Below are 23,654 nucleotides of genomic sequence, written 5' to 3' on the forward strand. Positions count from 1 at the left end.
AAAACCCCTGTCAAAAACTCTTCAAGTCTCTTCGGCGACAAAAAGAAAGGAAGGAGCCCATGGTTGCTCTATCCAAGAAAAGAGAGCTCTCATCGTTGAGGATGAAGATGATGAGGAAGACATCACCATTTCTGCAATGGCATTGAAGAACTGAGTCATTCTATTCGGAATCGGCGGAACGACAAGAAAGACACGGAACGAGGTGAAGAAGAAGATTTGGAAGACGAAGAGAAAGAAGCGAGAGGAGAAAGAAACAAATGAGAGAGAGAAGCTGAAGAAAGAGATGCGAGAGGAGGAAAGATTTGAAGAAGAAAGAAGAAGAAGAGGAAAGAGGAGATCAGAGGAAGGAGAGCATGAGGAACACTCTTCTTCACTGAAGGCATGGAAACGAGGGGAGATTGTGAGAAAGGAGGAATGTCCATAATACCACTACCCAGTGAAGGAGTCGGCCGCTCTCGGCGAGATCCGAGGACATCATGCCTCTCAATTTCTGAGGAGGGACATGATGTTTCATCGCCAAATTTGCGTGACTATCTGATTTGCCATCGTCTACCTTTACTCCATTTGATTGTGCGAGAAAGCCAGTACGCGGGTGATAATTCGGCAGATTTTCGCAAAATTTTGATGTTCTCTTAGAAATGCGGAATTCGGATATATGCTCAGGATGCAAAGTTCAGAATTTGCGGTGCGGGTCAAGCTTCTTGGTTTCTTTGAATGATCAAATCCAAGCCCTTGCTCTTGATTCAAGCAAATGCTAAGGGTGAAGAGGTGGCTGTTGAAGGAAGAGTTGAAAAAGTTGGAAGTCATTGTCCTATCAATGGGAGATTTCAGCTTGTTCGTGTTTAAGCATTCTTGATTTCATTCTCTTTCCATCTCAACCTTTTTTATGATGACAAAAAAGGGAGAGATACTGAATTTGAAACTTTGAACCTTTAAACTTTTTGAACTTGAACTTTTGATTTGTTTTGATGTTTGACTTGACTTTTGTATACGGATGTGGGTGGATTTGAGATTTTGGATTGACTACTTATATTAAGTACTATTGATATCTTATGAATGGCTTTACTCATATGCAAGACTAACCTATTTTAAATGTTTGCACATTCTAGTGTTATCATTAAGCCATTTATTTTTATGAGATATCCATATTTGCTTGAGTAATGTTTTGGGTCAAAGTTATCCAAATCTACGAGAAAGTTTTGTCACCATCAAAAAATGGGAGATTGTTGGAGAAATCTTCATGGAGTATTTTGAAGGCTGACAAAACGTTTCCATCGGTCTAGTCGAAGATTTGCAAAGCTCTACTATTTAAAGTCTAAAAACCTTTGTAATTTTGCCCAGGACTCAAAACTCAAAGTCTATTCTTATTGACAATTTCTAATCCATCGAAAAGGCCTATCCGAACTGGATGTTTCGTTAAGGATTTGACCTTAGAAGGCTGGAAAAATCTCTTGAGCTGGATATGACATACGGAATCCTTTATTTGATCATGATTGATTCAGAGATTAAGGATTCGATGATTGGCGAAAGTATACTTTGGAAGGTTCTCTATGGAAACCGAGATCGATTATATGGGTGGCGAGGATTGATGGGACTATCGGTATGTTCCTTAAATAGCTCGAATGATCTTCCTAATTGATTAAATCCCAACGGGAAGGTGGAAGAATTCCTTTAGTAAGTGCCAGCGGTATGATGGCATAAAGGAGTATATAAAGGAAGACGTTTCAATTGTTCGAGTGTGTGCGCGATAGAAGAATTCCAAAGTCTGAAGCTTTTTGTTCTTAGTCAATTCATTTACTAAGCGAAATCTTGTACACAAAGAGAGTCATATTTTAAGAAACCTTGAGGAAGTGTGGTAGAGTATCTACACTGTGGAATCAAGGGAGAGCATTGCTATAAAAACTCTTTTGTTCATAGTGAAATCCAGCCGGTGGGTTGTTAGTGCGGAAGAGTGGACGTAGGCTTGGAATAAGCCGCACCACTATAATTTCTGTTTTCATTTTCTCTTCCCCTACTCTCTACTTTACTTTGATCATAATTCGTTTTGTTGAAATGGGAACTTCCTTTCTATTATCTGCTTAGTATTGCTCTCTTATCTAGAAATTATTTTTACACTATTCACCCCCTTTAGATGCTTATACTAGCTATCTCGGATTTCTGAGACCATTTTCATCTCATATGCGAAGTAAGTGAACTTTCCAAGCTTCATCACTCTGAGACATGGTCTGCAAATGAATGGCGCAAAATTGCAGGCATTATCGGGCAATGGGAAGAAATAGTAGTAGTAAAAGCGGCTAAACCACATCTAGGAATACCTCCATACCTCCATCGGACAAGGTGCAAGAAATGTAAAGGATCCAACATCTCAGTGCTAGTGTAACCCCGATTTGACGAGTTGCTCACCAATTCTTCTTCTTTGGCATAAATGATAAGTCCAAACTTATGCGCAGGGCTCAGCATGAACGCACATAGCTTTTCATGCTTACAGTTGAAAGTGGCTATACAGACACCTAGAGGGGGTGAATGGGTGTGAAAATAGATTCTGCAAAAGCAAAAACCTTTACTTTAACTTTGAATCTGAATAACAACAGAATTTTGAAACTGAGTCTGAAGAGCAGCAGAGCAGCAGACTTTGAGCGAGATCAGATTTTAGCAGTTAAATAAAACTACGAACAAAAAAAAGGAGTTCAGGAAAGAGAATAAGAACACATGGTTTATAGTGATTCGGCTTAGATCAAGCCTATGTCCACTCTCCCACGCTACCCTTCTAGCTGGATTTCACTATGCAATCAACAAGAGATTACAACTTTGAGTACAAACATTTAGTAGTAAATCACACTATCTCCACTAAGTCATTTTTGGTATTTCTCTCACGATCACAAACATTTAAGCTCACCAAAGACAAGTGTATGATTGAAGGTCGCTCGAGACTTTGGAATTATAAATTCCACGCTCCGTCTCTTACTTGCTCATCGATCCTTGATCTTCTTAAATACTCCTCCACTTCCAAACTAGCCGTTGGACAGTATCTCGAGGATTGTCTTCCAATCTACCCATTGGACAGATCTGTATCTAGAAGATTTGGTAGCCGTTGAGTGATAAAAGTAGAATCCTAAATTGATTCTGATCGCCCATACAAATAGAATCTTGGTTTCCATAAGTAGTGCTTCTTCGTATAGAAAGTTTTTGTCTTCAAGATCAATTATTAATCAATTAGATGGAGTCAATCAAATCAATCTTGATGTAGAATCCAAACCCAGATCATTAACGTTATATGTTTGAGGCTTGTGTTACATTACGTCTCGTTACGGATGTAAAATTTGAGAGCAATAAACTTTATAATCTGAGTTTGAGTGCAATAAACTTTACAAACTGGACATAAATCTGAACATATTCTGCTTCTGAACAGATTTAGCTTTTAAGGTTTGAATACAATCTAAATAAGTTCAGCTTCAGCATAAAGTCTGTCTTCTGTTCTTTATTTACGTTCAATCTGGAATTGTTAAAGTGAGCAGACTTCGATGTAAACAAACTTTGACACTAAAGTTTGGCGGTATTCGGACTTTGACACGAAGTAAAATCTTCATAATAGACTTTGGATATATGTTACATTCAATCTTTTGGCAGTCTTGACTTTGACAATATCATTTATATGTTCTATCATCTGCATAATTTATTACTTAACTATTAAACACGTTAGTAGTCTTTGATTAATTTTGTCATTTTCAAAATATCATATGGGATTTCCCTAACATTGGTCCATGTTTCCTATGCCAATAATCGAACTATATGATGGTATTAATTTTACTTTACAAGTCAAATGCATTGTTGGTAGGTGCACGAATCATTGAAGGGTTGCAAGTTTCATTGTTGGAGTGCGCATTTTTGGATGCGCAATTATAATAATTTTAATTCTTTGCAGTTGTAATGGTTTATTAGTTTTAGCGCTTCACACTTTCGAAATTATTATTATGTCCTTAACAGCTATGATTCAATCACTTACATATTCAACGTCGTGCTACGAGCGTTATAAGAAATATATATATGGACAAAGATCATATGTCATGGTATATCATCCAAGGATATAAGTCAATGACTTCTATTTTTCACTTTCAAATTTTTAAAGTCAAACGTCTGAGTTTCATTTAGTATTGGATGACTCATGCTACGAAGGTTAAATTAATATAGGCCACATCACTGTCCATGGTGTGTACAAGTGCGTGTACGACTCCGGTTTATCCCTGTTTGACTTTTATCTCTAACCCTTTAATCCCTGTAATAGTCAAAATCCTATGGTACACGTTATATACAAGATTAATTTTATGTTGACCATCTTTGGCTTCTATTTTTTATTTTTATTTTTTGGTAAGGTAAGTATATATTTGGCTTCTATTGTCTATTAGATAAAACCACTAAATTGAATGGTACTATGGATGTGCATATAGGTAACTCACACACGTCTAGTCACGTGGGTCGCCCAGGACCACCAAGACGGTGCACGAGGCCTCGAGCTACATCAAACGAGTGCTTAGGAGGTGGACAGAGGCCGCGATCTTGTTGCGGATCGGGATCCACTAGGTCAATCAAGTGACTCCAAGAAGTCATGGGCATTGCGGTGCCATCAATCCTAAGAGAGGATGATAAAGTGCATGCCAAGCGAAAGATGGGTGGTCCTAGTTGGGCCTTATGAGCACCACTCAAACCTTCTCTCATGGAGGCAAAGTCTAGTGGAGGTCATAGAGATCGGACTAGATGAAGATGAATCGATAGACATTGAAGATTTAAGGCAAAAGCTCGAGTCTTATCGAGATGCGGACAGGCCAATTCCAGGTTCTTTCTCGCTTGCCGGTAATGTCATAGGGATTGGTACCGACACGAGAGCTGTCGCGAAGGCTTCACCAATTTGGTGCCTTTGCCTACTTTGATTTTGCAGCTAGGTGAGCCTTCATTTTCCTGCATTTTCTAACTCAATTGGAGAACTCTTCACATGCATTTACTGAGAATATGGTTCAAGACTATATAATTCCATGGTAACATAATGAAGCGACTACTCTAACTTGGCCTTGAATTGCTTAATTTTGAACAGTGTATCTTATATGGACATCGACATGAGGTCAGGGAAAGTTGACGGCTATGATGTTATCTGAGATAGCTAGTATAAACACCTAGAGGGGGTGAATAAGTGCACAAATAATTTATCGAAATACGGAAGCGATTCTTAGCATATGATAGAAAGGAAATTCTCTCTTGATTAACAAAATGAAATATGATCGAGGTAGAGAGAGTGAGGAAGAGAAAATTGAACACAGGATTTATAGTGGTTCGGCTTATTCCAAGCCTACATCCACTCTTCCGCACCGACAGCCACCGGCTGGATTTCACTATGATCAAAGAGAAGTTACAGCTTTTTTGCTTTGCCTTGATTCCACAGTGTAGATGTTCTACCACACCTCCTTAAGGTTTCTCACAAATATAGACTATCTTTTGTATACAAGTATTCGCTCAAAGGATTTGTCTAAACAAAAGGAGCTTCGAGACTTTGGAATTCTTTTATCGCGCACACCTTGAACAACTAAGACAGTCTTCCTTATATACTCCTTTATGCCATCATACCCGGTGGCACTTACCAAGAATTCCTCCAATCTACCCGTTGGACGGAATCAATTAGGAAGATTGTCCAAGCTATTAAGAACGTGTTGATAGCCCATCAATCATGTTCGCCCATACAATCGGATCTCGGTTTCCATAAAGCGAGAACCTTCCAATAATATTTAGGCAATCACGGATCTTTATTTATCGAATCAATCTTGATCAATCAAAGGACTCCGTTTATGTCTTCTCGCCACGAGATCTTCTCCGGTTGATAAGGTTAAATCCTTAACGAAACATCCGATTCTGGATAAGCTTTCTTCAACGGATTAGATCATCAATGAGGATAGACTTTGAGTCTTGAGTCTGCTGTCCAGGGGTATTCGGACTTTAAATAGCAGAGTCTGCAAGCCTTCAGACTAGACTGATAGAAACGTTTTGTCAACTTCAAAACCATTTACAAAACTATTTTGTATTAAAAACTTACTTAATCTATCGTACCAAGCTCGAGGTGCTTGCTTTAAACCATACAAAGCCTTTTCGGTCGAAGACCGAGTCTGGCTTCTTTGGGTCTTCAAACCTGGTGGTTGTTCCACATAAACTTCCTCATGGATAAATCCATTTAGGAAGGCGCTTGACGTCCATTTGGAATAACTGAAATTCTTATAACAAGCAAACGCAAGTAATAGTCGAATAGCTTTAACCTTGCTCTTTGGAGCGTAAGTCTCATCATAGTCTATTCCTTCTTCTTGCGTATATCCCTTGGCCACGAGTCTTGCTTTGTTTCGTACGACTTTTCCTTTCTCATTCATCTTGTTTCTGAACACCCATTTAGCTCCATAACAGTTTTACATTTTGGTTTGGATGTCAATTCGGACATCATTAATGCTGAACTGCATCTAAGCTCTTCTTGCATAGCTTCAATCCAAACTTTCATCGATAAAGCTTCTTCTATGCTTTTTGGTTCAATTTCAGAAACAAGAGCCACAGCACTAGACTCTTCTCGCCTTTTGGATCTGGTGTGAATTCCTTCATTAATTTCGCCGATTATAAGATCTTTGGGATGACTGGACTTATGCTTCCAGTTACTTGTTGATTTGTCGGATGATGATCTCTTTCTTTATTTGGATCTTCACGAACATCCCGATGCTAGTTTTCGAGAGTCCGAGATGCTTCTTGAGTTGTAAGCTTTGGAAGATGCGAGGCAGGTTCGACTCTTCTTGATGAGTCGACTTGATTCATCTTGCGTTGAGTCTTGAAATTTGACATTCATTGACTCCTCCACAAACCGGCTCTTCTTGTTATAGACTCGAAGGCTTTGCTTGATGAAGAATATCCAAGGAAGATACCTCCAATACTCTGTGTTTTGGTTGGTCCGAAGAGATCCATATGCAGCAAGCGTAGTATATGATTAGTAGAGACATGATTTATTGGCTTAAATGAATTTCTTACCTGTTTTTCCTAGAATACATGGAGTGCATGGATCGTCTTTTGATAAGGTAATTTGGGTAGTCCTCGAACAAGCTGTTTTGATGAAATTTTGGCTAATTGCTTCATGTTGACATGACCAAGCTTTCTATGCCATAAGCTTGCTTCGTCTTGAATTGAGATAAAACATTGCGATTCATTTGGTTTCACATCCGAGAAGATAGATGTTTCCATGTCTTCGACCCATGAAAAGGCGAGTAGAGTCTTTACCGATTCCATAACATATTCCTTCTTGAAAGAAGATCTTGAAACCAGTATCACACAGTTGACTAATCTGAGAAGATTGTAATTGAGTCCTTCCACTAAGGAAACATTACTTATTGTGAGATTTCCAATTTTCACAGTTCCAAATCCCACAATACTTCCTTTGCTGTTTCCTCCAAATGAAACTTTTCCACCATTTACTTGAGCAAGCTTTATAAAACAATTTGAGTCTCATCATGTGTCTTGAGCATCCTTGTCAAGATACCACTTTACATTTTTCTTGACGGTGACCTGCATTTAAAAAAGAGTCTCAAGCTTTCTTTGGTACCCAAACTTTCTTGGGTCCTTTGGTGTTAGTAACATAAGCGTATTAGCCCATAATTTCTTAATGGTTTCCAAACCATAGGACACTCTTTTTCAAAGTGATCCGGACTGTTGCATTTTGAACATCCGAGAGCATTTCTACCTACAGATTTTACAAAAACTTTCTTAAAGTGATTTTTGTAAACCTCTCTCGAGAGTCTTTTCTTAATTCTTTCTTTTACTTTAGGAAAATCAATCAAGGGAATTGTTTCTGCTGTCATACCTAGACCGGACTTATTGAAGTAAGGTCTTTGAGCTGAAAGAATTTTCTCAAGTTTTTCAGACCCTATTGAAAATTTCTTTGAGATATTTGATAAGTCTGTTTTTAAAAGAGCATTTTCTTTTAAAAGATTATCTTCATTTTCTTTAAGAGTGGAAACTGTCAAGTCTAGACTTTTAACTCTTTCTACTAAAACATTTTCCTTTTGCTTTAAAGCTGAGTTTTCCTTTTCAGTTCGGAAATTCTTTTGAGAGAAGTCTTAAGGCGAAACACGGTTCATCAATGTATTTAGAGCTTTTTGACCAGAATTTTAAAATTACTTGCCTCAAATTCACTTTCTCCGAGTCGATCCCAGTGAGTCCGATTGTGCCATCAGACATAGATTGGCATATTCATTATCACTTTCTTCACACTCTCCGTGTCACTCCGGTGTTTCAGCTTTGAGAGCTTTTCGAAATTTTCAGGTTTTCCTTTCTTCTTCTTCGAGAAGAGGACAGTTGGAGTCCGATGTGTCCTTTTTCTTACATTAGAAAGCAGACTATGTCTTTGTTTGGTTCCTCATCATCAACAGGACTTGGTGCGCTGTCTTTGAAAGCTTTGTTTCTTTGAGTTGAACCTTCTTCATTTTCTATTCAGTTTTAGCTTCAATCTTCTTATCATGAGAGCAAGCTCCTCATCGTCCATATCTTCTTCAGAATCTGTATCATCGTAATCATCATTTGATTTTTAATGCAATGGATTTCTTACCTTTTGGATCTTCATCTTCATTGATCCGTTCCACTTCATAAGACTGAAGAGTTCCAATTAGCTCGTCGACGAGATAGTGGCATAATTCTTTGCGTCTCTCTTATCGAAGTCTTTATGTGATTCCAATCCACGGAGAGTCCACGCAGAGCTTGTTTACCTTCATGGGATCAGAAGTTGGTTGACCTTGATTTTCAAGACCATTCACAATATCGTAAAACGACTAAACATGTCGGATATAGATTCTCTGGTTTCATTAAGGCTTCGTATTGACCGAGAAGAATGTTGATTCTTGTTTCCTTCACTCGATCTGTTCCTTCATAGGTGATATGCAATCATCCCAAACTTCTTTTCTTTGTACCAAGAAGATATTCTATTATATTCAGTTGGTGATAAAGCACAATAAAAGGAGTAAATTGCTTTTGCATCGAGTGCTTGTCTCTTGATTATTTCTTCTTGAGACATTCGCTGGTCTCATCGTTTCTTTTCCTCTTTCGTAGGCGATGCGGTGGTAGGAGTAATTCCTTTTCTACAACGTCCCATTCCAGAGGATCCTTTGATCGAAGGAAAGCTTTCATCTCGTTCTTCCAGATGTTGTAATCATTTCCATCAAAGTAGGGTGGTCTGTATTGCTTTGCCCTTCCATCAGCCCTGGTGCTAGCATACTAGCCATGGATCTTTTACTACAGTAAAACACTTCAAATTAAGTAAGTACACGAGGCTCGATACCAATTGAGATAGCTAGTATAAACACCTAGAGGGGTGAATAGGTGCACAAACAATTTATCGAAATACGGAAGCGATTCTTAGCATATGATAGAAAGGAAATTCTCTCTTGATTAACAAAATGAAATACGATTGAGGTAGAGAGAGTGAGGAAGAAAATTGAACACAGGATTTATAGTGGTTCGGCTTATTCCAAGCCTACATCTACTCTTCCGCACCGACAGCCCACCGGCTGGATTTCACTATGATCAAAGAGAAGTTACGGCACAGCTTGCCTTGATTCCACAGTGTAGATGTTCTACCACACCTCCTTAAGGTTTCTCACAAATATAGACTCTCTTTTGTATACAAGTATTCGCTCAAAGGATTTGTCTAAACAAAAAGGAGCTTCAGACTTTGGAATTCTTCTATCGCGCACACCTTGAACAACTAAGACAGTCTTCCTTATATACTCCTTTATGCCATCATACCCGTTGGCACTTACCAAAGGAATTCCTCCAATCTACCCGTTGGACAGAATCAATTAGGAAGATTGTCCAAGCTATTAAAGGAACGTGTTGATAGCCCATCAATCATGTTCGCCCATACAATCGGGATCTCGGTTTCCATAAACGAGAACCTTCCAATAATATTTAGGCAATCACGAGATCTTTATTTATCGAATCAATCTTCGATCAATCAAGGACTCGTTTATGTCTTCTCCAGCCACGAGATCTTCTCCAGGTTGATAAGGTTAAATCCTTAACGAAACATCCGATTCGGATAACCTTTCTTCAACGGATTAGAGCTGTCAATGAGGATAGACTTTGAGTCTTGAGTGCGGCTGTCCGGAGGTCTTCGAGACTTTAAATAGCGAGTACGCAAGCCTTCAGACTAGGCTGATAGAAACGTTTTGTCAACTTCAAAACACTTCAAGAAGATTTCTCCAACACTATCTTCTTGAGTGTGCACAAGTTCCTTGGTGGACCAGGGTCTTCAGGAATCCTGCTCATGAGCAAGGCTCTCTATCGGCTCAGATCATCTCCCCCATCAACCTGCGGAGGGGGAACTGTTGATTATGTGAATGGTTTCAATGAAAAGGTAAAAGCATTGATCTTTTGCGAACGATAGAGCAAATTCTTTTTTCTTCATTTTTTTTTTTTTTGGTTGAAAACGATAGAGCAAATTCAAAAGGTAAAGCAATTACCATCAAAGCATTCTGATTTTCATCAGTTGGTGACTTGTCAATTAACTTGCCTAGAGGATACGTAATATGTGGAAGACATTGAAGAAAGAGATAATGCTGGGACTCCGCAGATTATTCAGATCACAAGAGCAGCATTGGCATTTTGGTTGAAAGATTACTTGGGATATGAAGTAATTGAGAAACTGGAGCACAAGTATATTAAAGAAGCAATCGAAAGGCTCTCCAAAAACCAGAACACAGATTCTTGGGAGCAGAACAGCTAACAGACAGGCTAAATTGTCTTTCCTGATATACTCAACAACTAATTCACCACCAGATCGTGATAAGAAGGGAAGAGAGAGAGGGATTTACCTCTGGGAAGAAACGGGTAACGAAAAAGACAAGCCTCTCCACGGACCTTTTGTTACCACTCTCCTCAATGACCTCTTTGGCATTCAAGCGAGAGGTGGGTGCGCTTGTGCCAGTCCATATGGTCATGCCCTACTCGGCATCAGTGAAGCTCAGTCTCGTGCATTCAGATGTGTCATTCAAAAGGTAAGATGCTTGTTTTCTTTCCTGTAAGACAATGACATGTAAAACCTTGAAGGTTTTTAAACAGTAATAGCCATACAGGGGAAGGGTCTATTAGGCACTACCCCTCAACCAATGCGATGATTTCTTAGAGACATATAAGATCAAGCGTTTCACTGATCTTTTGTGAGTTTACCATTATAACTGGGATTTGCTGGAGTGAGGCCTGGATGGACCAGAGTCAGCTTTCCCTACTAACTTTCGTAGGAGGAGTTCGAGTACATTATTGCTGCACCGGAGTTTGTAGCCTCTTATGGCCAGAGGTTCCTGCCGCTCTATCATTTCAACCTGAAAAATGGAAACTGGACCTTCAAAAAGAAGGCATTCATGGAGATTGAAGGGAAAGAAAGAAATGGCAAAATTTCTATCTTAAATGACAACCGGGCAGGCAAAGATCTCAATGGAGATGCGAAACATGAGAGCCTCATTGCCAGGTTTACGTCATATTGGGAGAGTGCAAAACATCTTGCAGGTCTCCTCCCCAAATTTCCCTCCCCGCGCAGGCTCCATGTAGAAATTGATCCAGAGCTACTGTACTTCCGCATCTAGTAGAAGATTTGAAAAATGAAATTAAATTGAATACAAGTTCTGTCCAAAGTCCATACAAATAGACAATGCAACTTCAATTACTATGTCACCTAGAGTCATCCGAAGATAATAGCCAAGCGGATTGTCACAGCCATCTATAGATACATGTACCGACTCAAAATGACCTACTCGTGAATTGTGAGAACTGTCCTGAGATTAAAGGCTACAAGTTGATCAATTTCATTTATTGGGAATCTCCTCCAAAGTTTCTAATTGCGATTAGAGTTTTCTTACTCCGAATTTATTGATTCACCTTTGTAATGAGAAAATATGATAGTGATGCTTTTATTGAGCCTTTAGCGTGTGACTAGAAAAAATCACTTTGTGTATCCCACTATTCTTTAGTGGAAGTTTTGGGTGATTCGTGATTTTTTCCACATTTGATTTCAATGTTAAGTCATTGGTGTTATTGTTGGCTTCATTTCTTTATCAATTTGGTGTTATATTTGTTTTTTTGCCAGTTTTGTTTCCCATGAAAAATCTTTTACCAAAGTTTGCATTTTGGTTTTATTGTAGGAGACTTAGATTCCGTGCTGAATCTGAAAAACGAATGTCAAATGCAAGGGTAAATCTTATTCTCAACTTGTATGTACAACTCTCACAATTGATACTCAAATGACTCAAAGACCAATAGCTTCTAAGTAGAAATTACACTAGAATTTAATCAACGATGTAATTTGAACACAAATAGCTAGGTAGCCTACGCTTCAGACTCAAACTATATTGGAATTGAATCTATGACACAACTTGTTTTAGGTGTATAGCTGAAATTTAATCAACAGTGATACCATTGGATAAAAAACACAACGCCAGAATTTAATCAATGATGCTAGGCTTGTGGAACAGCACCAAAATTTAATCAACGATACTAAACCAAACGAAGACACACACCGGAATTTAATCTACAACAGGAATCTTGAAAATCATAGCTAAAATGCGATAAAGTAAAGATAAAGTAAACGTAGTTGTTGTGTTGTACAGGGGGATTTCTCGTTGAACAGGTTGCGGTATTTATAAAGTGAGCTAGTAGCCATCAGTTGGTTATTTCTTCTCGGGCACCACTCTTCACACTCTCCGTGCTTTCTTTTTCTTCTTGGCAACTTTACCCATAAGCAACCGTCTCCCGATTTGTCGACAATGCTCGCATGACTTGCTCATCAAGTAAATAACGGCTTCCCTATTTTTATGTGCATTCCACGTAGTAGTTATTCTCGCCTAAGCTCTAATACTAATCTCACTTAAACTCCAAGTCTGATGTATTGTTCCTATAGCCTAACACGTGGCAATTAACTACTTGGATGTCGACTCTGGACTAGAATTCTGCCAACACTTAGTTCAAATTCCCTTCACAAACACTGGAAAAAGACGTTTTCACAAGCAAAATGGAGAATATCACCCTTATTATTTCCCTTGGTATAGTTTCAACGATTACTTATTCCGAGATTATATTGGCTGGTTGCTGTTGGTGCTAAATTGATTTTTGGTTGGTATAGAGAAAAATTGATCCTGGATTGAGTTTGTTCATGGTGAATTGTTGCCCGGGTTCTCCCCAACATCTCTCCATTACACCATTGTCAATTATTTCCCTCCTCAATCCTAGCGCTTACGTGCTGAGTGTTTTAGCGTGGTTAACAATAGCGCTCGCCAAGATCAACTTCTATGTCCAAGCTTGATGCCAATAACTTGAGAGCACCTATAAATATTGATCAGACCTCAGGAGCACTCTTACCATGTGAATCATGGTGACGGATTGATGGTGAAAGAGGAAACCTAAATAAGTAATACTACTTCTTCTATTGATTTTAGCCAAGAAGCTGTTAGAAATCGTCTCTGAAACAAGGCTTACCACTGCACAAGCTTTTAATGCTGTAAGATAACTCAAACCATCCCTCGAGTGCCAACAGGCATGCAGCCCTTCTAATAAAGGGATTGAGGGGTAGGGCCGGAGAGTACCAGGTCCAAGATTCAATTCTCCTGAGCATCGCACACACATTTATATAGAAAAGAAGAGTAAGATTTAAAAATAATAATAATAAATAAATAAACTATCTCTAGAACTATCAAGTGGTCTTGAGTTCCTTAAAGAAGCATCCAACCCCCAGAAACACGCAACAAAACACCAAATGCTAAAGGGAAGGCTTATAAAGTCATTGTAAAGAGCTTATAAACAGTATACAATGATTTCATAATATGTTTATGCACTAAACTAATGCATTTGACGTATAAAGGAATATGTTGTTCTGTAGTTCGATTTCATACGGCATCGGAAACTGCATAGACCGGAAACAACTTTGCTTCTTCTGGAAGTGAAAGCTACAAATAACATCCAACAAACAGTCAAAATATATAATAAAGATTTCAATAATAATATTCTCATGCATTATGAGATAGATAATCTATTACTCCGTGCCAAGAAGTACTAACCTTTATCCGTACCAATAAATTTCAATAAGTTTTAGTAAGTGTCAAACAACCATTAGGTAAGAATTTCTTACAACTTTTAGTTAACTTACCAACACTTTTAGAAAATTTCTATATTTTTTACAATTTGCAAATTATACATTATTGTATGAAATTACTAATATTCGTTTGCATAAATTACAATTGCTTCAATTTTTCAATTTTTATGTGAAATCACCAATCAAAATTAGACCGAACAACTTTTATTATACTAAATTACCAACTAGTTTCAATTTACCATCTCTCATTTGAATTCCTTACTTATATTTATTTTTTTCTTAGAGATAAAGAGAAATTGGTAATTAAAATAGATAAATAATTATTGATAGCCAACTCAAAAAAGAGGCAGTAACACATAACTAGTTGATATTCCAATCGAAGAAAAGTTCATAATTGCTCTTATTACTATTGGTAGGTTCTAAAAAGAGTTGGTAAATTCAACGCATTGGTAAGCAAGACAAATAAAAGAGGTAACATAATAGAAAATTTGGTAAAATCAAAACAAATAAATAAGCATCTGTAAGCAACTTAGATGAGAGTTGGTTAACCTAAACTAGCTAGTAACATAACGGGAGAAAAATTGGTAAGACACAGAAATAAAGATCAACACATTTATATAAAAGTTGGTCAATCTCGAGTATTAGGAAGAAAGTGTATAAATGCTTATAAAAACATAGAAAAAGGTTAATTAGCCAACTGTAAAAAAGAGAGTAATTTTGTAAAGATGACAATAAATAATCAACATGTTACTTAGAAGTCAGGTGAAACATAATTTTTCAACAGCATTTTATTAGCACTTACCAACTTTTTAAGCAATTATAACATAACAGTAGAATTGTGTAAATTACGTAATTACAAAAAATTGGCATTTTGCAGGCTGTTCAAATCTGGTATTTCATAGAAATTCCGGTAAATTAATAACAAATTATTGAATAATCAGATAGCCTATAATTTTTTAATAAGATTATTTTCACTTACCAATTTTTTTTTCCGAAATCTACCTTCGTGGACAAAAATCCTTTCTTTAGCGAAACAATTGAATAATCCAAATTATGTAATTGCGTTAATTTAGCACGCAATCTGAAAAATCATATACATACGTACATATATATATATATATATATATATATATGTACGTATGTAATATTTTGGAGAAAATATCAAATAAGAATTTAAAGTGCCCTCATTTTTTCAAATAAAAGTCTAGAGTGGATCTTATTCCAAATAAAAGTATGAAGTAAGAATGTTTCAAACAAGGATTTAAAGTGGTTATATCAATTTCAAATAAAGGCTTGGCTTTCTAGTTAGTCAAGGGTATTTTCATCCTTTACCTTTTTGAATTTTTCATTTTTTTTTCTTTTTTTCCTTTTTTTCTAGTTTTCTCTTCTTCTTTGTCGGTGGCCAATCGACCATCGGCGATACCCAAAGAGGTCTGGACAAGGGTCACCCTCCCCAATCATAGGCGAGATTAGCCTCGCCAGATCTGCACAAGGGTCACATTGCCAACAGTCAGCAAAGGATGGCCTTGCCTCAGTGAGGCAACCATAGAAAGCGACAGGCAAGACCGGCCCTCACCCATGGCCAACAAGGGTCGCAACCCTAGCCAGCAGCTAGCAAGATCACCAAGCCTTCGCCCAAAAAAAGAGAGAGAAAGACAATAATAATTTAAAATAAAAATAGTCTTTCAATGAAAATACCCTTTGACTTATCGAAATATTTAGCCGACCAATGACCAACAAGGTTAGGCCTTTACTTGAAACTACCATAGCTACTTTAGGCCCTTATTTGAGATTAATATGACCACTTTAAGAAAATAAAGGCACTTCAAGCCCTTATTTGGAATTTTCCCTTAAATCTTGTCTAACCTTATAATGGCCTCATTGATTGTAAGATTAAGGTCAATGAAAAAACTAAGGCCCTATTTGACAATAATTTTATTTTTCTTTTTTCAGTTCTTTTGTTCTCCAAAACGGAAAAAAGAACAGGATTCAGATTGATGGTGTCAACTAATTTTTTATTCCTCAGAACAAATTAATAGCCAAGAATAAATTTGGAATAGAAACAAATTGTAGAAAAAGCCTACTTCTTTATTCTTAGGAATGAAAAGAAAAGTAACGCCATTTTAGTTATATATACATATATATAAAAGCTCAATGTAACCTCATGCTTGTCTTTACAGAATTAACACAAGATTGGTCTCCTAACCCAATCCAAGTCCTTATTTTTCGGAATAAAAAATTAAAAAAATTCATAAATTTAGGAAAAATTTAGAAATTAGATTTTGAGTAGCTTTATTAGATTTTAGTGTTAATTGTAGTTTAGAATTAATTTAGCATAAAAATGAAAAAAAAAATCAAAATTAAATTCAAAATTGAACAAGCTTTTAAGGATTTACAATATGGATTTTTGAATGTCGTTTTCTTTTAGAAACAATGCTAGGTCGTGAAAAATTAGCAACTCTGGTTTTCTTCCCTAAAGATTCTACTAATAACATCCTTTAAAACCATCTGCAATTCTGTTTTAATAGAAAATTATATAGCTCTAAACAAGTATTTTGCATTACCATTTGTCTTGTGTTTATAGCAGTTGAATAAGCCTATCTTCCATAGATTTCTTATGTCATTTGCTCAAAGGTTTGATGAATTTGTGCAAAAACACCAAAAATTGCTTCTATCACCAATTGTTTCGCCATTGCTCATTCTACCAAGCAATGTTTGCTCTTTTTCTTGGAGTTTAAAAAGCACATAAGGTCTATGCACATCGGATTTTCTAAGGTCATCGTAGAATATCTCAATCAATTAAATCTTTATAAAAGTTCTGTTTTATTCATATATAAATTGTTAAATCTTCACTAACATTTTTATAATTATAAGAAAAAAATGGGAATAAGAATTTTTGCAATCATACCAAACGTATTTCTATTCTTTTTATATTCCAAAAATAGAAATTATCTATAGTCTCAAACAAGTTATTCAACTCAAAATCTCGTCCAAAAACAAAAATAGAAAAAAAAATATTTTCGAACAGAAATTATTCTTGGGAACATAAATGTTCTCAAACACATCTTAATGGTTCCCCAAAATAACCCTAACTCCCATTTTCTTGATTCCTTTTCGTCGTTGGCGTGCGCACACACAAATAGTTTATACACATCTTAATGGTTCCCCAAAATGACCCTAACTCCCATTTTCTTGATTGCTTTTCGGCGTTGGCGTGCGCACACAAATAGTTTATACACATCTTAATGGTTCCCCAAAATAACCCTACCTCCCATTTTCTTGATTCCTTTTTGTCGTTGGCATGCACACACACAAATAGTTTATACACATCTTAATGGTTCCCCAAAATAACCCTAAATCCCATTTTCTTGATTGCTTTTCGTCGTTGGCGTGCGCACACAAATAGTTTATACACATCTTAATGGTTCCCCAAATAACTCTAACTCCCATTTTCTTGATTCCTTTTTGTCGTTGGCATGCGCACACACAAATAGTTTATACACATCTTAATGGTTCCCCAAAATAACCCTAAATTCCATTTTCTTGATTGCTTTTCGTCGTTGGCGTGCGCACACTAATAGTTTATACACATCTTAATGGTTCCCCAAAATAACCCTAACTCCCATTTTCTTGATTCCTTTTCATCATTGGCGTGCGCACACGCAAATAGTTTATGGTACTCATTAAAAAAAATATATAGTTTGTCCTGTCCACCTCATCCATACAAATGTTCACATGACAGAGAAGATGGAAGAGGTTTATTGATGCTACATACATTTGTCTTTTTATTAGTTGATATGGAATAAAACAAGCTATGAGATATAGTTTCCAAGGAAATCTCTCTCTCTCTCTCTCTCTCTCTCTCTCTCTCTCTCTCTCTCTAAAAAGTGCGATTCTCGTGGAATTGAGCAAATGGTATGGGGCACGACCGTGTGGGAAATGAATTACTTAAATTGACGTCAATGCACCAATCAGAAGCAGCAAAGGCAGAAGATGAATCGCCAGATTCGACCAGCCACAACTTAAAAAAAGAATATGGGGATGCGCGGTGTCCAGAGGAAATAAGTATCAAAAGGAAGTACCAAGTCTGTCTGTGAGCAGAGAGAGCCAATGGGCGTTCTAATCCAAGACGCCAACCCAGAGTCACATGCTCTCCAGACTCTATATACTTCACGCCCACCAGAATCTACATATAATTACTTAGTTAATTAAAAGAAAAAATAATTTCAGAAATATTCTGCTTCCATTTTGACTTCTCACGCCAAACCCTCTCTATTTTAGTCCATGGGATGTGTCATTCTTTCCCTTATACCCTCACGCCAAACCCTCTCTATTTAAGTCCAGGGGATGAGTCATTCCTTCCCCATACCCTCAAATATAATTTCGGAAATATTCTGCTTCCATTTTGATCTCCTGTTAATTTCTTCTTCGCTTGGCAGATGGAACTAGAGCAACCCCGGCAACCCCATCTCAACAACATTAACAAGTACATCAACCCAAGAAATGGCAAGGGTAGTCCGTCACCATCGCCATTACCATCAAGGAGTGATCTGTGCAAGCACTCCGCATCCTTTCGGAAGCTTGGAGTGGGAGTCCCAGCAGCAGCGGGAGGCATCTCCGACGTGGAGAAGGTCTCGTGGCTCCGCTCTCAGATCATCAGCAGTGACGCCGAGTTTGACTCACCATTCGGCAGGCGACGGCTCACCTACGCTGACAGCACCGCCTCCGGCCGCTGCATCCGCTACGTTGAGGACTTCATCGTCGACAACATCCTTCCGTTTTACGGTACGTGTGTCGAGTGTCTAAGAGATTTTTATTCTAATTTCGCACACGGACAGCCATAGACACAACTCATCTACAGTCGCATTTCCTAAGCTAATACGTCATTTTCCTAAAAAAGGAAACTCCTCCGTTAGTCAATTCTTTGCAAGTCAAATGCATTATTGGAGTGCGTACGCTTTGTAGAAAGCCAATTCTTTGCAAGTCAAATGCATTATTGGAGTGCGTACGCTTTGTCGAAGGGTTGACATTCTCCGAACATATGAAATCATGATCTTTGTAATAACATTTCATTCATTCATGTACCAAAACTTGTGCGCTTATACGTGTATAGACAATGTCACTCTCGATGATATATATCATACGAGAGTCTATGTCAATGACTTTTACATTTTACTTTTGATTTTTATTATTTGACTTCATCATCCAACATTTGAATTATATTTAGTATCGAATGCCTTGCATGGTATCTTGTAAATCGGGGGTACTAAATCGAGAACTTGGTTACAAGATATTATGCGAAGCACGGGTTGATTTATCAGGAACATTAGAGTGTTATATCACCTTACCCCAGACATGGGAGGCTCCTATACCTACCTACCTGGTAATAGCCACTTCTGAAGAAGTAACGGGGAATCTACCTCCCCTCCCCCCGAGCTTCCATGTTCCTAGGCAAATATTTCTTTTCTACACCTAAGAGGAAATACCTTCAAAGTTTCGCGTCCTAGAATTTAGATGAAGCCTTTTAAAGACATGCTCAAATCGGTACGATATTTGAAATATAATAGATACAAATATTTAAATTCATCTCAGTGTCGTGTATTTTTCCATAATTCCTTAGTTTAGCCTCCCTTTTTTTCTCATTCCTGCCCGTGGACAATAAAGTAATTTTCAATGGGCAGACCAAAACAGGGAACAATCCTCTTAGATTTTCGCCTATTTCATTCCAATGGACTTTGTCTAATAAACAGTAGGTCAATGTATGACAAGACAAGGCAAAAAGTCGATGCATATAAGACGAGAAGTTGCAACTCTCCACACGACCCTTTTTTTCTATATCCTGTGCTTTGTCAAATATTTCCAATGTTTTGTCCGAATGCATAAAGCTGATGACTCTAGGTGTGTAAAAGAGGGTGTCCGACCCAAATTTATCGTCATTTCACGTTTTTCCCAAACATTTTCATCCTATGATAATCAAAATCCTACGGTACACATTCTACAAGATTAATTGTGCGCAGACCATCCTTAACGTCAATCCTATATAGGAAGAACCACTGAATTGGAGGTTACCCTTTATGCATGTGCAAATAGGTAACTCCCACACGTCGAATAGCCACGTAGGTCACCGGACCACCAAGACGGTGCACGAGGCCTCGAGCTACATCAAACGGTGCTTAGGAGGTAAACCTGAGGACGTGATTTTGTTCTGCGGATCAGGATCCACTGGGTCGATCAAGCGGCTCCAAGAAGTCATGGGCATTGCAGTGCCATCGATCCTAAGAGAGACGATGATTAAGTGCATGCCAAGCGAAGAGAGATGGGTGGTCCTAGTTGGGCCTTATGAGCACCATTCAAACCTTCTCTCATGGAGGCAAAGTCTAGCGGAGGTCATAGAGATCGGACTAGATGAAGATGGGTCTATAGACATGGAAGATTTAAGGCAAAAGCTCGAGTCTTATCGAGATGCAAACAGGCCAATTCTGGGTTCTTTCTCAGCCTGTAGTAATGTTACCGGGATTTGCACTGACACAAGAGCTGTCGCGAAGCTGCTTCACCAATTTGGTGCCTTTACTTGCTTTGATTTTGCAGCTAGGTGAGCCTTCAGTTTCATGGAATTTCTAACTCAATCGGAGAACTCTTTATTCAAATAGATAATCCAATAATAACAAACCGTTTGCACTCAACTGAGGAAATGTTACAAGACTATACAATTTTGAACAGTGCACCTTATGTGGAAATCGACATGAGATCGGGGGATGTCGACGGTTACGATGCTATCTTCCTGAGTGTGCACAAGTTCCTTGGTGGACCTGGGTCTCCAGGAATCCTGCTCATGAGCAAGGCTCTCTATCGGCTTGGATCATTTCCCCCATCAACCTCTGGAGGAGGAACTGTTGATTATGTGAATGGCTTCAATGAAAAGGTAAAAGCATTGATCTGTTACAAAAGATAAGAGCAAATTCAAAAGATAAAGCAATTGCCAAAAAACCATTCTAATTTTCATCAGTCAAGTAACTCGTTAAATTACTTGCCTAGCAGGATACATTATACGTGGAAGACATTGAAGAAAGAGAGAATGCTGGGACTCCACAAATTATTCAGATCACAAGAGCAGCATTGGCATTTTGGTTGAAAGATTACGTGGGAAATGAAGTGATCGAGAAACTAAAGCACAAGTACATTAAAGAAGCAATCGAAAGGCTCTCCAAAAACCAGAACATAGAGATTCTCGGGAACAAGACAGCTAAGAGACAAGCTATATTGTCTTTCCTGATATACTCAACAACTAATTCCCCACCAGATTGTAATAAAAAGGGAAGAGAGAGAGGGCTTTACCTGTGGGGAGAAATGGGGAACGAAAGAGACAAGCCTCTCCACGGACCTTTTGTTGCCACTCTCCTTAATGACCTCTTTGGCATTCAAGCGAGAGGCGGGTGCGCTTGTGCCAGTCCATATGGTCATGCCCTACTTGGCATTAGTGAAGCTCAGTCCCATGCATTTAGATGTGCCATTCAAAAGGTAAGATGCTTGTTCTCTTTCCTGTAAGACAGTTACATAAAACCTTGAAGGTTTTCAAACTGTAATAGCCATACAAGCGAGGGATCTATTAGGCAGTACTCCTCAACCAATGAGATAATTTCTTAGTGACATATAAGATTAAGCATTTGACTAATCGTCTGTGAGTTTACCTTTATAACAGGGTTTTGCTGGAGTGAATCCTGGATGGACCAGAGTCAGCTTTCCCCACTACCTTTCGGAGGAGGAGTTCGAGTACATTATTGCTGCACTGGAGTTTGTAGCCTCTTTTGGCCAGAGGTTCCTTCTGCTCTATCATTTCAACCTGAAAACTGGAAACTGGACCTTCAAAAAGAAGACATTCATGGAGATTGTAGGGAAAGAAAAAAAGGGCAAAATTTTTATCTTAAATGACAACAAGGCTGGTAAAAATCTCAATGGTGATGCTAAACATGAGAGCCTCATTGCCAAGTACATGTCATACTGGGAAAGTGCAAAACATATTGCAGGTCTCCTCCCCAAGTTTCCCTCCCCGCCCAGGCTCCAGGAAGATATTGATCCAGAGCTGCTATACTTCCGCCTCTAGTAGAATATTTGTGAAAGAAAATTATATTGAATAAAGGCGTGTACAAAATCTATTCTAATAGACTATGCAATTTTTCAAATACTATGTCACCATGAGTCATCTAAAGATGATAAGCAAACTGATTCTTATGATAAGCAAACTGATTCTTACAGCCAACTGCATATATATGAAACAGCTCAAAATGACCTATTCATGAATTGTGGGAACATTCTCTCCGCCATCATCAATGTTTTCAATCAATCCCAATGTTTATATGGCAAGTGTTTTAGCATCCCTGAAATGGGCCTTCACCGAGATCGGAGCACTTACCATGTGTGCATTATGATGACAGATTGATAGTGAAAGAGGAACCCTGCAATAAGTTATAACACTTACTATATAACTACATTCACATGAATACATATCCAGCTGCATTTCGATAAAATGAGGTCAAGGCACAGATATGAGCCAAAACCATGTTCACTAATCCTCTACGTAACTGTAAACAGTTCAATATGTCAGGAGCTATTTTAATTGGATATTCAAATCAAATATGTCAAGAATGGTTAGAAATTACTAATTGCTTAGGGCACGAATAATAACTATTCTGGTCAAAAATTGTCCTCCAGAACAGAAATAGATTTTTCTATTTCTATTCTTAGATAAGTTTCTGAGGAAAAAAACGTGTTTGATAAAAATACAAAATTTATGTTCTCGACATAAAAAAACGATATAAAATTTCTCCCATCCGAAAGCCAGCGGATGGCAGTGTCAGGCAACAATTGACAGTGGCAAGGGGGCTAGTGGCAGGCAGCAGCGGCAAGGGGGCCAATAGACAAGGCAGACAATCAGCGGCGGACGGCCACAGACGGCCAACAGTGACAAACGGAGGACTGGCTAGCGAGCGGGCTATGAGCGGTAGACAATAGACGATGGGCGGCAGCGACAAGTAGGGGGACGGTAGGTAGTGAGGACGAGTAATAAAAAGAATTTTTATTTCTCATTTCTATTCTAGAAATAAAGAAGTCATTTCTGTTTCAAACTTATTTCTGAATAAAAAATTTATTCCAAAAAGAAATATGACATTGCGTTATCAAATGAATTTATATTCCAAACAGGAAAATAGTTTTAGAACAAAAATAGAATGGTTATCATATGCGCCCTAAATGACCAAGATTGACTTTCAATTCAATTGCTAAATGTCATTACAAAACGAATAACATATTAATCTTAAACATGCGGTGGTGAGATATAGTCTCTAAAACAACGCTTACCACTACACAAGCGTTTAACACTGCATGTGAACTCACTTGAACTCTCCCTTGGACAATCAGGTAGACTCAGCTTCCTTAGAGAATCAACAAACTTTATGCAGCCTCTAATCACCACAGAAACTTGCAATAAAGCACAATATGATATTTGAAAATCAAACCAAAA

At 38.0% G+C, this 23,654-nt stretch overlaps 1 protein-coding gene and 1 pseudogene across 1 annotated transcript; both read left to right on the forward strand.

Moving 5' to 3' along the window:
- Positions 1-1,462: 1,462 nt before the first annotated feature.
- Positions 1,463-11,639, forward strand: LOC120287499 (annotated as a pseudogene).
- Positions 11,640-18,576: 6,937 nt separating this feature from the next.
- LOC104415886 (cysteine desulfurase SufS) lies at positions 18,577-22,238 on the forward strand. Its single transcript, XM_018860530.2, has 5 exons — positions 18,577-18,922; positions 20,228-20,729; positions 20,858-21,059; positions 21,176-21,655; positions 21,837-22,238. The coding sequence occupies exons 1-5, from the start codon at positions 18,577-18,579 to the stop codon at positions 22,236-22,238; spliced, it is 1,932 nt and encodes a 643-aa protein (XP_018716075.2).
- Positions 22,239-23,654: the final 1,416 nt, after the last annotated feature.

Source organism: Eucalyptus grandis, chromosome 8 (genome assembly GCF_016545825.1).
Source record: "Eucalyptus grandis isolate ANBG69807.140 chromosome 8, ASM1654582v1, whole genome shotgun sequence".
Lineage (NCBI taxonomy): Eukaryota > Viridiplantae > Streptophyta > Magnoliopsida > Myrtales > Myrtaceae > Eucalyptus > Eucalyptus grandis.